Source organism: Wyeomyia smithii, chromosome 3 (genome assembly GCF_029784165.1).
Source record: "Wyeomyia smithii strain HCP4-BCI-WySm-NY-G18 chromosome 3, ASM2978416v1, whole genome shotgun sequence".
NCBI lineage: Eukaryota > Metazoa > Arthropoda > Insecta > Diptera > Culicidae > Wyeomyia > Wyeomyia smithii.
In genome coordinates, this window is record NC_073696.1 from 55,216,148 (window position 1) to 55,232,366 (window position 16,219).

The 16,219-nt window shown below is 37.3% G+C and overlaps 1 protein-coding gene across 11 annotated transcripts in view; it reads left to right on the forward strand.

The window, feature by feature from the left end:
- LOC129730989 (uncharacterized) overlaps positions 1–16,219 on the forward strand; it is a 260,098-nt gene that overhangs the window by 71,516 nt on the left and 172,363 nt on the right. Inside the window, exon 1 of one of the 11 annotated variants that reach the window (XM_055690668.1) lies at positions 5,854–5,977. The exons of 9 other annotated variants lie outside the window; for them this stretch is intronic. In XM_055690668.1, coding sequence (XP_055546643.1) covers positions 5,910–5,977 — 68 coding nt within the window. In that variant the 5' untranslated portion in view covers positions 5,854–5,909. Of the gene's footprint in view, positions 1–5,853; positions 6,200–16,219 lie in introns of those variants that run through there. One more of the 11 variants, XM_055690666.1, reaches the window with a different exon arrangement.

The window sequence follows — 16,219 nt, forward strand, 5'->3', positions numbered from 1 at the left end:
GTTTCTGTGAGATTTTATTCATTGTTTCGTCGAATCCGATCACTATCTCTTCGACGTCTAGTAGTACATTTAGCAATTTGTTGGTAAAATATGGCGCCAAACCGTAATTCACCAAGAATCCCACCTTGGTTCTTCCGAGGGCCACCTTACCAGCAATAACGCTGTCCGGAAACATTAATTTGAATAATCCAGCGCAATGAAATGTGCTTGTGCACACATGCTATTGTCCACAGGATCTCAGCTGACGTTACTTTCTCCATTTAGATATGACGGTGTCAGTAGTATCGGATAACTTTCCAGAATTTATTCCAGAAACCGGTATACTTTTCAGAAGATTGCTGTTCTTTGTTATCTATAAATATCAATAAACAAATTATCAAACATTATTAGTTTACACTTTTAACCATTTATCACGGAAAAACTGGAAATAGGCAAATTAGTTCGGCGAACAGTTATCTGCTGCTGGCGTTTTTTCGATTTTTCATGGCTGACGAATGCAACTCGGCCCAAGGTGCCATTTTGGGTCCTTCAGAACCTCTGAAGTCCACGGAAAATGTTCTATGTAACGTTCAGAAAACGTCGTAGTCATTGTTTTTTAAATTTTTCACAAATTATTGTATACTAATTTACAAAACTTAGTTAACTTGAATGTAGAACTAAAATGGCAAAAAATGAATGAAAATGTATAATTCGGTACGTAACTATGAAACACACACAAACAATGAATGACACTAGACATCGGCTTTGTTAAGTTGTGAATGTTGCCACTGCCGGTGCTACTGCAAAATTTTGCGAAGTGAGACAAAAAACCGTTCCGATTTTCAAATTCCCGGTTTTCCCGGTTCGCTGGCCACCCTACACTATAAACCTGCGCGCGGTTATTACTTAGATGAATGAGAAAATAAAAAGATAAAATTATACCTTAAATAGAAATAGATGAAAAAGAACTAATATTAGGAATATATAGTCGACATTTGAAACTTGTGTACAAAACCGTATCGTTCAAAAGCTGGAGAAATAATGAAAAGGACATGAGAATAGCCATCAAACCAAACTTCAATGAAAGTTTCGAGTCTTGATCAATCGTAACATTAATCATGAAATAGCCTATCAAAAGCGGATTTTCGAAAAAAATATACGAAGCCGAAAATATGGGTTCGCTTAGGCAAAAGCCTTTCAATACACGGCGTCTATTAAAAAGCTGACCAATCGATTCCAAAACAGCCCACTGGGGTACACTGGGTGTATAAAATACGCAATACACTCCAGTTTTTTTTTTTAGTTTTTTGTTGAAGCCATATTTTCATACCGGTGACAGCCCACTGCGCATACAGGATAATTCGAATGAAAAATGTTAAAGGGTATGTGCCTAAGTGCACAAACGTAGACTTGAGGTAGGGTGTCTAAGTTCAAAAACGTTGGCTTGACGTTGCCATTCTCATACTATACAGCACACCATACGCGTACGTTATACCATACCATACACACCTAACGAATAACTTACAAACACTATTCAGGGAAAACCGAAAAATATTCAGTGAAAAATTTTTAACCCATAGGCGATTCTTTTTTAAACGACTCTCTAGCAAAAAAAAACTGATTTTTCTAGCATAAAAAGCTAATTTGGGGCCACTACGGTTCGGTTTCATATCCAATTGAATACTTTTTTCACTGGGATTTCAGAGTTGCGTTAATCTACATTGCTAGCCAATGACTTGGCATTGCAATGTAGATTGCTAGCCAATGACTGAATGCGTGAAATCATTTCGGCATTGCTAGCCAATGACTGAATGCGTGAAATCATTTCGTCTATGCACATGTTTTTGATGTCTGCGTTAGGGAAATAAGCCAATCGTATAAAAAATGTTGGTGGATATTTGACCTTGACTCTTTTCCGTAATTTTTACCAAATAAGAAAATGGTTAGGATAATCATAATGTACAAATCTTGTATATTTTGAAAATCTATATTCAATCAAAATGAGATGAATCAATCGTGCCACTTCTCTTTATACATCATTGAGCTAATTTAGCAGCAATGGTGTCATTACTGGTGTAAATACTGGATCAAATTTGCAGGGTGGCGAAAAGCTGCAGAATCAGGAAATGCCAGGGAATTCATTTATGAACAAGGAAATCAGGGAATATCAGAAAAAGTGAAAAATATTCAGGGAAAATTTTTTAACCGAGACGCGATTTTTCAAACGACGCTTTAGCGCAAAAACTGATTTTTGTAGCATTAAAGACTGAAAACCTGTTTCGGAACTCTGAATTTCGCTTTTCTAGAGAGAATCGACAAAAAAGTAAATATCGCAAATGTGAACAAGATTCGGAATTGAATAAAACATATCGACTTTGGATATTCGAACCATTTTGTCCGGATAACCGAGCCACTGAATAATCGAGTCCAACCTGTGCTGACAAAAACTAAATTGTTTTTTATGAACATTAAATGATTATATATAAACATGCTTTTTCATTGTGTAGCATTTGCGATTCCGTCTTTATCATCACATGTTTGCTACTAGCTCGCACGTACTTGAAGCATACACGCAATATGTCACCTTGGTTAACACTCTTTGATTCATGCGCATTGATAGCGAACCAATGCAATGAAGGTTATGCTAGTTACCGCTAGGTGTTTTATTTATGTTTTCTGGGTTGAACCTGAGAAATTTGAACCGTTTCACTATGAGGATTTTTTTCTCTATTGCTATTTTTTTGTTCAACTTCGACAATCAATTCAAAGTGTAAATGTACCTAACTCCGTCACATTACAGAAAATTTCAATCCGCTGCAGATAATTTTGCGATTCTTTGTGTGAAAATAAAATATTAATAAAAAATAAAATATATAATTTTTTTATATAAAAACGCAAACGAATAGGTTTGAATATTAAATCAATTTGTTTGGCTTCTCCCGCAACAATAATTCTCGGGTACATGGTGAATTCAATCTATAACAGTTGAAGTGTGAGATAAATTTGAGCTTGACGCTTCAGTAACATTACTAGAAAAATAATACGAGGAAAGATGGCTTCGTTATGTGTTCGCTTCATCACCTTCGCTTATATAAAATCTCACAACGGAGTCACTCCACGCTAAAGCAACAATCGACTCGGACCAATTATTTTCAATTTAGCAGCACGTGTGTATAGTTGCTTGCGTTTGGTACAGATTTCATGGATTTTATACAGACCTGATTGATTTCCCGAAAGAGCCGGCTCCAAAACAGCACTTATAAATAAAATGTAATACGTTGGAAAAATGGTATGCTTGATTAAAATGGCGTTTTCGATAAACTTGCAGATAGTAAAATTGCTGTTCTAGAGAAAAAAAATCGCAAATATTGCTCCTTTTCACCTGCATCATTTGATTTTTTTTTAAATTTTCTGCTGGATATCGTAATGTTATACAAATTTACTTTATCCAAAAAACAGTGTAAATTTTTCTCCAAATCTGAAGTGTCTGAAATTTTGCCGGCCATATTCCCGTTTTCAATCAAGCAAACACTATTTTGCAAAATGGCTTCCAACATGCATACGTTTCACCAAATTAATCACCGAATTTAGTCAAAACAATCATATGTAACCGATGAAAGGCGTCATTTAAATTTTCTTCTTTACACTAACCTGTTTCACTTCGCTTGTCAGTATCGCGTCATTATCGGACTGTTACTGCGTTTTTCGTAAGACCACTCCTAACAAGCAGATTGGTTGACGTACGTCAAAACATACCGCAAATAAGCGTCAAGCATCACATTTTAAGACCCGAAATAACGCAGCCGTTAAGCGCCGGGCTTATGTTGTTGTCGAAATATATGTAACAGCTAATTTGGGAGATGATCATCGATTGTTGTTTACAGTGGAGTGATTATACTACCATAAGCGTCTGATTTCTCGGCACCGAATTCCACGCTGGATTTATTGCTTAATCGTTTGAGTGCACTCTTGAAGAGTTAATTCGTGTGTCAATTCGAGTGAATCATAATTCTGCAGCCTACGCATACGATTTAACACCTTTGCGCGTTATTGCACCGCTCGGTGCGGGTCTTTACTGCGGATCATTTGGTGCTGTTTCGCTCCCACTCTCAACTCAAAACATTGTTGTGATGCTGAGTAGTTGCTTGTTAACAGGCTTGTTTCAGTGCTGGAGTACTTCCGCGCGGACTGTCGAATTTAAGCACTGCATATACGGATTTCAAGCGAACACTCCTCTGCAGTGTGAAATTTTGTTTACACTAGATTAATGCTTCGAGGTGTTAGTCGAGTACCCTTGAGGAGTGCTGCTTTTTCGACACAGTCGATGCGTGACCCAAATTCCGTTGCGCTCTGGTCTGGATGGAGTAAATCCCCAATTGGGTGGTGCCTACCTTTTTTTTGTTCGTATATATATCGTAATATATCGTGAAGCCGAAGCCATCGACGGTGCAGTTCAATGTCACTCAAAACGTCTAACCGTGTCACTTCAAATGAAGGTACGTACACAAAATATAAGGCAGCACAGCGAAGAAGGAAGAACCCTTGGAAGTGTGGTATATTGCTGCCACCGCCACCGCCTGTGCGAACATTACAAATGATAATCCAGCAAAGTTCGTTCCTAATTTGGCGACAATTAAACCTTCGTTTTGCGTGATTCCTTCCTACCGCGATACGTGCCTGGAATGAAGCAGGTGGCGGTCAATCGGGCCAAGAAACTGTCACTAGGATTAACTTTGAACAAATTTTTCAGTAGAATCTGAGTGGCATTGTGTTATATTGTTGAATATTTTCCAATTTCACAAGGCGCATTAGTGTACGGTTTGGAATAAATGTTTCCTATTTTAAAGCTCAGCGTTTGCGAAATATCGATTTATTCAAATTCCTTCTTGCATAGCCGTGCGCAGGTTATTCGCTTGGGGTCAAGATCTTACCCGAATGAGTTTGTAGAATAGATAAGCCGAAAAATAAATAAATTGTTTCATAAATTAAATTAGCACTTGTTAGATTTTTCCCAACCTTCCCATTAAAAGCGGTTTGTTTTTCTTCCGTTTGCTGGTTTGAACCCCAAAAAAACCGCATGCGCACGACTATGCGTTCTTGGCTTAGTTTCAAGTTTAGATACAACGTATCGCCGTAATACAAATAAAGTAAATTTATTCCGCTGTCTTATTGAAACCACAATAAAACATTCTGAATATCGCGGTGCTGCAGGGTCTGCATACAGAGTAACACTTCTCAGATTAGGCGATGGCGTTGGCATTATCCGAATTTTTTCTAATGTACAGCTGTTTTTTTAATCATTTCGGAGCTGTGCGTTTTGACCTTTACATTTTTTTTGAGCCTCCAACCTCCAACGACAGATTCTTAACTATACAAAAGCACCGATCGCGTGCTCTAGACGCATTTTCTTGCTCATATCGGTACCGCGGGACACGAAACTCAAAGCTGACACTTTGTTATTTAGTTGTTTTGATATATGCACAGCCAGGCACATAATCAAGGCACTTATGCGAGAGATGTGTGCGCCCTAGGAAAGAATGGGGGGAGAAACTGATTAAACTGAGTGAATAATTGACGAGTAATCCCCCTAGTCGATGGTTTCGGATTTCGTGATGTAGATATTTTTATGCTGTTTATGACTTGTTGTTCGGAATTGAATGTAAATAAATGAAACGCTGCAAAACCGTCACTGGGCTGACTGACACACCTTAAAACACCGATACGATGATCGATTGCAAAATCGCCGCTGAGTCGGCAGAAAACAACCCCACCTCTAAGGCATAGAACCATGTTATTGTTTGTTATCATTCACTTTCCGTTGTCATCGGTTTGCTTCATATATACCTAGTCGTGTGATTACAGCTTTTGTCCGCCGCAAGACAACCACATCCAACGCTAGGTCTCACAGTCAAAACAGGCCGCGCCGTCCGATGAGTTCGCCGTTCGCAGTCGAGCAGTTTACATTTACCGTGCGGGAAGTGGAAACCGAAAATCGTCTGTACGTATTTTATTGCGAAAACACACCAGCCGCCTCCATTGCATTGGTTGATCGTAACGCGCGTAACCATCAACAATATATCAACACTTCGAAACCGGCAGCTCAGTTTAGCGCTAATCAATCCAACCCGAATGTGGCTGCTGTTCACTTTTCGGCGCTGACCTACTGGCGGCGCGTTGGCGTAACTTGGCGCGGGGCGATTTATTACAGTGCTGTGGTAATGTGAGCAGTAATTTAAGGAATTGTGCCATTCGTTTTAATGGTCGCCTGGTTGCTTTTGCGGCTCAGCCAACCGTCATCGCAGACTTTAATCATCTCTTTCGCTATCATCTGCGTGCATCATCGACTACGAATAAACTGGGCTGTTGTTGTTGTGCTCGGTTGTATAGGACCATCAACAGGCTGTGCGAGAGCTTTCAATTCGCTGTGTTTCGAATTCCTGCAGATTGAAGCTACTTGATAAAGAAACCGCGTCCAACTGTGTGCGCCGGGTGTAATAAATGTGGCCCGTTGTTCCTTCGGTATATAGTTTTCTGTGTAGGTTACCTAAAGTGTTTTTTTTTATTTCTTTTCGAAGCGAGCACGGCCACGACGCCACCGCCGATGCACGAACGACGACGACGATGGCGGTAGTTTTTCAATACTGTGTGTGGAGACGCGTTCGAGAAGAAACGAATGCAAACCAGATGGACGCTACTAGTACTAGCGTATAACCTAATGATGTAGACTAATGGGGTGGTATTAAAACCATTACTAGTTCTACGTGTAGAAAATTATTTACTGTGGTAATAAACCAATCACCAGCCAATCATTGAGAATTTTCGTAGTACTTGAGACACGGTGCTTTTTATTGACGCAGTATCTGGTACGAATAGTTAGAAAGTGCACACAACTAACTGAATAATTCCGTGTGAATGATTTGGCATTGGTAATTTGTAGGGTCGCCATTTAACCATATATCGTAGAATATGAAATTTGTGTTAAATCTTCTCAATAAATTGGGAAAAATAAAAAAAAATCTATCAAGAATATGTATTCTCGATAAACAAATTTACAAACTGTTTCAAATAGCATGCAAACCATAATTCAAAATTAAAAAAAAAAAGATTTGTTCATCTATCAATTACACTCGCGAACACAGGACTTGCCCTAGAGCTGAAACTGAAAAAAATGAAGATTACAGCTTTTCAACCAGTCCAAAATTCGTTGGTGTCCATAGTGAAGATAACTTTTTCAGAGACTTAAACGAGTTTACCCATAAGCGAGAATTATCCTTTTGAAAGTTTGCTTATAGAAAAATCAAACTAATTGGCCAATAACTTGATGCTTCAGCTGGTTTTTACAGGTTTTAGAGTTGGAGTAACTTTGGCATTTTTCCATTTCTTCCTATTTATTTTTTACTCAAAACATCAATATCTAAGCTCAATTTTATTTAGCTCTTCAAAAGCGGGATTTTCCATCTTGGATTGAAAAAGGCCATAATGAGTTATATATGAAAGAAATTCACAGTTTTATTGAACAGGAAGTAATCCCATTGAATTTTAAATATTTTCAGGCATCGATTCCCTGTCATTCTGATTTCGGAAATATGTACTCATATGAAGAGATTTTTGAACAGTTTACTCGATTTTACTCAGTTTTCTACCATTTTAAATTAAAATATAGCGTCAAACTTCATATTTCGGTCTCTGGACGTCATCTTTTGGCCTCCTGGTACGACCGAGGTGCGACTATCATCCTCGAATTTTGCTTAAAATTTGGAATCACTACCGATGTAGAAAAACTACCATAACTTGACGTCAACTCACTTTTGAAAATACCCGTTTCCATATTGAGGGGTTTTCGTGGATTTTTACTTCTTCGTGTCTTCGTGGAAGTCATCATCTTAAAATTCAAAATGTTGTTGGAGCGATTTACGGTTTCTAAACGGGGCCCTGGTTACGTAAATGTCAATATTCAGTAGTATTTGAACAATTTCTTAAATTTTACTGATCTCTACAGAAACAAGAAGTCGTCAACTTCAATTAAAAGATAATGTTGACTATTGTTTTTGGCCTTCGGATGTCATCTCGATTTCGAAAATAACCAAAATGCAAATTACACTAAGGTCGCTTTTTACGCGGGTTTTTTACGCGGATTCCGGAATTTACGCGTTTTTTTTTCGTGGATTCCGGAATTTACGCGGTTTTTTTTACGCGGATTCCGGAATTTACGCGTTTTTTGACGCAGATTCCGGAATTTACGCGGATTTCGGTTCCTCTTCACTCGGATTGCAGAATTCGCGCGGTTTTTCTACGCGGATTTCGGAATTTACGCGTTTTTTTTACGCGGCACGTATCCCCGCGTAAAAATCGACTTAAGTGTATATTCGTTTTTCGCAGAATCTCAGATACCGGAAGTTGCCATCTGGAATTTCAAATTGTCGTCGGAAAACGATTTCCGGTTCCTAAGCGTCGGCCTGGCTCCGGCAATACCCATGTTGTGGGGTTTTCAACAGTTTTATACAACTTCCAGAAACCACAAGTCGCCATCTTGAAATTAAAAATGGTGCCGAACCTTTTGTTCCGAACAGGAGATTATCCTCCCCCTTTCCAATACATTTTTGTGAAGGAAAATCGTATGCTAACTTTGGCGGGAAACGGTTCAGGCATTCAAGAGTTATGCTGGAACATACATACATACAGAATTTGTCTTTTAAATAAATAGATTCATACTATTTTTTCGGTTTCGAGCAACGGCCAGAAAGCAAATCGAAGGTCGCGATTTTGTTTTCGAAAATCATCAAAAATAAATCACGCAGAGATTTACAAGTTTGCTGTGAAATACGCTCAGCAGTTCGAGATAAAAAAACATATTTTAAAAACAGTTTACAGAAAGGAAAGTTCAGAGATTAGCCTGAAAAGTTATCCCCGCACAGTGGTCTGGAACTGCATATAGTCGGAAAAAAGTCAATTTTTCAACTTAATGCATCAAGCCTACTCTCTTCGGGAATCAATTTTGCAGGGTTTGAGCTAGTGAAAATCATCAGAATGTTCGGATTATTATTGTTGTCATACATTTAACATTGTTGAAAAAGTAGGCTTCTTGTGCACTCACGACTTCTCTATTTTCACGTTGTTTACCCAAGTGATTTATTACAGAAGCAGAAGTAGTAATGAATATTAAAATAGTGTCGAATCGCTTATATGGCCTCATTCTAGCATTCTAACAACTTAGGATATCCTTTTTAGAGTTGTTTGATGGCAATAAGCCCTTCACAAAATAAGTATAATGAAATACTTGGCACTCCAACTTCATGTAGAGTTTAAAATGGTATCCCCGCCGTTACCCGCGTTCATTCAAAAACTGAAATGTTCCCTCGTGTTCATACAGACAGGAGCAAAAAAGTTTTCTGGGCAATTTTCTAAACGTTCACAATATCAAAAACAAAAACGAGCGTGCGAAGTGCAAGCGGCCTTTTTTTAGCAAGGAATGTTAGTTTAGAGCGTCACTCATTAAATTTATATCCGAACTACCTAAATATTAATAGCTGTAACGCATACCTTAACTTTGTTTGATATATCTGAATCGTGAAATGAGAGATTTTTCGGGGTTTTATTTTTTGACATGCTAGAAGTAGCCGTAAATCATGTTTTTTTTTAAAAAATAGCTCAATTTCTCAAAAAATACATAACGTACTAACTTTATATCCCAAAAGAGTTTCTCAAAATACTATTCTCTACAAACTTTCTTTAGACATTATCCTTCTATTTTGCTTCCTTGAGAAGATAGCGACAGAGCCGCCCTAGCGGTGAAATTTTGAACTACATAGCCATTGCCAAAAGTTGGCCAATAGTTTCAGGATCAACATTCGAGAAGACACGGTTCATCTAGGAGGCAACCCTTAGTTGTTATTAATTTTGCCCTGATTTCAGTCCTTTCCGACCACTGTGCCCCGGGATGATACAAAGTTTAACAAAAAATATTTATGTTATATTGTCTATTTGATTGCTACTTAGGCTTTTTGCCTTTTATTCATAGACGTCAAAATCATTCACCCACCTGTAGTTGTTATATAGTAGTCACTTTGAGCTAACAAAAAAAATCAAAAGAAAACAAAACAGTGTCCACCGTCCTTTGAATTTTCTTTTAAACCAGCCAAATGCAGAAAATTGAATCGTAACAGCTATTGACTGCTTTCCTGCAAATGCTCTTGCTGTTGCTGAAATACTAGTGTAGAGAGTAGCACTGTGCAGTGTGAGCATATTTTGGTGTGACAAAATTATTTTACTGTGAGTCTATTCAGAGGTAAAATGCGTAATATTCTTTTTGAATTTTTGTATCAAAACCTAACGAAAAACGGTAGGTGGAGTGGCGTAGTCTCAAGGTTACAGAGTCCTCTTTGGCAGAGGGGATGTTCATGAGTTCGAATCTTAGTAGAATCTGGCCGTTCGATGTGAGAGAGGGACTGTTAACATGGGGTTACTCTCAGGGTTCCCCTCAGTCGCCCGCTTTGGCCCTATAAAATAATACAGATAAGTTAGACTAATACACAGTTGAATGGAATGTCTCTCCAGGCAATTATAAATGCCAACACTTGGCAGGAGTAACTTTCGAGGCTTGGTTAAGAAGAGCAGAGGAAAAAGTAAAATTATAAAAATTGCAGTCACCTTACCCCGGTGACAATTATGTACCTTTTCTTCCGTCACAGTCGTTGGAGATGCGAAGATGTTGGAGGTAAACTCGTTAACCGTTATGTGCTCGACCAAAAAAAGAACACCCTTACAAGCCCGACTGGGTACCCGGCTACCCACAAACTGAAATTCTGGTTACTTTGACAATTTCCATCCGATTTCAATAGTTTCAGCACTAAAAGATAAAGTACCTTATCTGGTTTGAGTGTTAGCAGAGCCTCGAACGAATTTTATCATTCCCGGGAATATGTTCCAAAACCGCGAAATTGTATGTATATTTAGGAATATTAAAGGTATAATTACAATTCATATATTCAGAATCAGGATGATGTCCAGAAACCTGTAAACTACCTTAGTGGCCGTATTAAATATGAAAATGGCGACATCCGGTTTCTGGATAAGAAACAAAATTGGCCGAATACCATAAAAATGGGTATTTTCGGAATCGGGCCCAGAAGCCAAAAATCAACTCCAGACGTCATTTTGAAATTTAAGATGGTGACTTTCGGTTTTCGGAAAACAGCTAAAATTGACCAAATACCACCTCATATGAGTAGTTTCGGAATCATGATGATGTCCACAGACCTGAAAACGACTCCTGAAGCTATTTTGAATTTCAAAATGGCGACTTACGGATTCTGGAAAAGAACCGAAAATGACCGAATACCACCCAAAATGGCTAAATCGGAAATCAATTTCACACGCCATTTTGAAATTTAAAGTGGTGACTTCCGGTTCCGGTTCCGGTCTGATGCCGTTTCGAGATCTCTAGGCATCATCCCGATTCAAAAAATTTTCATATGAGGAATTTCAAAATGGCATCTGGAGTTGATTTCCGGTCTCTGGGCATCATCCCGATTCTAGGAATACCCATTTTCGATGGTATTCGACTTATTCTTTTTGCCTTTCTCCTAAAAGGTATAGCAATCACTGGAAAAACCAAAGGTATAAAAGCCTGAGGTTGTTTAAACTCACTCATTTTTCTCAGAGATGGCTGGACCGATTTCCACAAAATTAGTGTCAAATGAATGGTCTAGTTGCCCTATAGGTTGCTATTGAATTTTATTGTAACCTGATTTCTAGTTTAGAGGTTATGTATCAAAATGTAAAAATCACGAAACATCATTATCTCTCAAACTACAGAACCGATTTGAACAAAATTGGTTTTAAATGAACGGGCTATCTAAAAAACCTTTAACTTTTGAATTTTATGAAAATTGGACATGTGGTTCAGAAGTTATGGAAAGAAACGTGACAGTTTCTAATAAGAAGCGTTGCTTCAATATGAGGAGGCTGTCAGTGGTCAATGCAATTATGGCACTGCAAAGTTAGCTCTCGCGCTATAAAAATAATAAAATTTACACAACGTAGGGTACATAGCGGCTAGAAATAAAGAGACGGTCTTTTTCCCATCGAAACGCGAAACGGTTCGGAGCTTCAATAAACGTTGTTCTCAGCAGTAGTTAGTTTAATTTAAATCCTGTGTGGTGCTTAACGAGAACAAAGCCGAAAACCCCGATTCTGCTTTGAACAAAACGTGTTCTGGAGACTATTTAATCTCACTCATGTTTCTCAGAGATGGCTGGACCGATTCTCATAAAATCAGTGTCATATGGAAGGTCTAGTTGCCCCATAAGACCCTATCGATTTTTTTTTTGCAAACGGATAATTACTTTGCCTGTTATGTTTAAAAATGTGAAATCCAGCTATGAAATGAAACATATTCCGAAGACTACTTGGACTCACTCACTTTTCTCAGAGATGATTGAACCGATTTCCACAAAATTAGTGTCAAATGAAAGTTCTAGCTGCCTCATAACACCCTATTGAATTTTGCTGTAATCGGACTGTAACTTCGTCTGTGATGTATCGAAATGTGAAAATCACGAAACTTCATTATCTTAAACAACTACAGAAACTACACAACCGATTTGAACAATATTGATATCAGATAAACGGGCTAGTTAAGGGTTAACTGATGAATGATTGAACACGTGGTTTCAAAGTTTGGCTGCTCTATACGTTCCCTTTTCATTTGATTGCAATCAAACTTAAGCAACCGTTATGTATTAAATTGTTAAAACAACGAAAGTCTATTATCTCAAGTATTACACGACTTATTTGAACATAACTAGTGTCATACAAACGAGTCATCTCTCAAACTTACAAATAACAAACTTCATAACAATTTGATATGCTGTTCAAAAGTTTTGGAAAGAAAAGAAATTCAAAGACTATTCAACACTATACCTGCTTTGATCAATATATATGTCCTCAACATGATTTAAATGTGGTATCGTACTATTTGAACGTTCCCGGTATCGCTCGTGATTAAATTGTTCGAAATTAAGAGTCATTTCTTTTATTCCGCTATTTCTTAAGCACTAACATTACTTCAAATTTCATATTTCATTCTTCAATTACAACTTCAATACTTTAGAACCCAAAGAGTGAATATACCTGTATTTGATTTAAGCATTCATGTAAATCTATTTTTACAAATAATAAGTTTGAATGAGAAAGGCTGAGTCTGACCGCTAGGTGGATTAATTTAGGTTTTTTTTTTTCAAATACTAGAAGTAGCCATTTTAGAAATGAAAATGGCCTCTGTAGTCGTTTTCAGGTCTTTGGACATCGTCCCGATTCCAAAACTACTTATATGGAGGTGGGTTTTGACAATTTTAGATGTTTTCCAGAAACCGGAAGTTACCATCTAAAATTACAAAACGGCGTTTGGAGTTTCCGGTCTCTGGGCATCATCCCGATTTCAAAAATACCCATATCCGATGCTATTCGGCTTATTCTGGTTTTCTTCCAAATATCGGAAGTCGCCATTTTGGTATCCAAAATCCAGATAAACCTGTTTTTTGAATAAAAAATAAATACAATCATATCACATAGGGTATCGAACGTCTTCGTCAGTGGTTTATGCAAAACCCTGCCGAAGAAAACACCTGACGAAGACGATACCGATATCGATACCCTATCGATACCCTATCAAGCCAAATTTTATCAATTTGGACGGGGGGTGGGGGGTGGGGAAAGCGTTACGAAATCTTCTATGGCGGTCAAAAAATGAGTTTTTTTGCGTCAGCAAATAATGGAAGTTGCCTAACCTGTGACCCAGTTGATCGATTTTTGATGTTTTTATTCAAACCAAATAATTACCTATAATTCTAATTTTGATAAAAAAAAAATCTAGGAAAAATGACTTATGAATGCAAAAAATATGAAATGTAATAAACATATGACATCTTAAATTGAATTTACTCAACAAATTAAACATATTCAATATTTTGACGTAGGATTACGTCTTACGGCAATATTTTGGGATATGGGTGCAAAACGAAAACCTGAAAACATCGAGAGCGTCACGAAAGTTGTCCAATTTTAAGTGCTGAGTTTTCAGTCACTTTTCAACGGAATTCCTTCATTCTTGCAGCAATCAATTGTAAAATTATCTAAGCATTTACTAAAGTTAGGAAAATTTTGATTTAATGATGCTAATTATTGTTCTATTGAAAAATGTAAAGCCTTGTTTCAAACACAGATTCAGACTAATCAGAGCAGAAAACAATGCCAAATACAATCCAATATGGGTAGTTTTGGATATGGTCGGCGTGCGACCAGACCGAGCCAAGCGCCATTTTCTTTAAAATTGAGTTATTAGCACCAGTGGATGTGCAAACTGATGATCTATGTTCCATTAAAGAATGAAATGATTTGAACAGTTCATAGGCGTGTTATAGTAAAAATCTCTGTTGCACTTTGTAAAAAGAACGAAATTGCGTTCGACCAGAGTGAACCATAAACACAGACATGGAATCTAAATAAAGTGATTGTTTGTGATTCAAAAGTTAACTTTGCGATTTATTTTAATCAGTAACTGATTTCTCCGCTTCGGACAGCTCGTTAATACGACTGTCATCAGAATTAGATAAATAAACAGCCAGGTGGTTGTCGTAGAGCCGAATTTCGTTTCAATGGGCACATTACTTTTTTTCAAGATCTTGTTGAGCCAGACCGAACCAAGTGCATTTTATTTCCATTTGATATTTTTCAAATAATATTAAATTTTCTCTTGTAACAAACGTCTGGACTGGGTTAATATACGTTAAATCAATAATATTAGACAATACCCGCTTCAAAATACCAGAGCATTTCATATTGATACTATCTTAACACTTAGCACGTGGTGCGCTTTGGCACCAGGAAATAGAGTAACAGAAATATAGCTTCGCTTGCCTATCAGCTGTATAATTTCTGATACAGATTGGACTAAGAGATAAGACTAAGGTGTCAAAAATAAAAACCAAATATTTTATCCAATATTGCTCTTTTTCGTGTATTTATGATAAAAGGACATTCATTAAGCCCTGTTCATTACATGTTTGCATTGAATTAACGATAAGTTCAAACACAATTAATTTATGGGTGGTCAAACTTCAAATGCTAATTACTCAAAACAATGTGTTTGGCGCTTGGCTCGGTCTGGTCGCACGCCGACCATATCATAGTCAGAGGCCGGAAATCGACCCAAAACACCATTTTAAAGTTCAGATGGCGACTTGCGGTTTATGAAGAACGGCGTTAAATACGGAATGATGCAGACAACATTTTGAAGGTCAAGGTGGCGTCTCCCGGTTTCTAGAAAACAGCATAAAGTGACCAAATACATTCTAATGTCGGTACTTCCGTAACAAATACCATTTTGAAGTCCAAAATGGAAAGTTCCGTTTTCTGGCAAACAACCTAAAATGACCGAATGTCACTCAATATGAGTACTTTCGGTACCGGTATGATACCCACAGGCTGTAAATCGACTCCAGTTACCATTCCAGGCAGCCCCCTTTTTTTGAGATTTATTTTATTCACGTTGAATAAAAGATACTGACATAGACTTATTAATACAAGATAGTCTATCGTAATCTTAGAGTAAGGAAGAAATGAGAGAGGATTATTACTGAAAATCGCTTGAAATCATCGAAACTCCAATCGAGTGAATTTTCTAACCTATTGCAAGAAATATATTGACATAAAACAGGCTGTCATGATTCTACGTTAACCTCATACACAATCTCTTTAACTTTTTTTCATGTTTAGAGTCTCTGTCATTAGGCACATTTTATTGTCACGAAAATAACAAAAAGTAGTTCGAATATTGAACATGATTAACAACAATGATGAACATTTTCTTAGCGAGCTCCACGATTCAAGATTAAAAAAAACTCTCTTCGTAAATGGTCCAGAAGTTGTTCTCAGGTTTACCGAATGTTAACAAGCGGAAATTAAAATAATTCAACAGTTAAAGGGTAATTATTATGACCAAAAACGTATGAAATAAATAAAAAAAAATATTTTTTTTTTTATTATTGGTACACAAATGCCATCATCGCTGATAAAATTCCACAAAATATTGATACCAGCAAACCAAAAAGAATTTAAACTAACCACGATAGGCTTTTCTCATGATAATGATAATTGGAATCTAATTGTTTACTGCTTATCTGTCCAGATAAGGAAATCATTTAAGGAATTCATCGGTTTTATAGTTGGTGCGTAAATAACT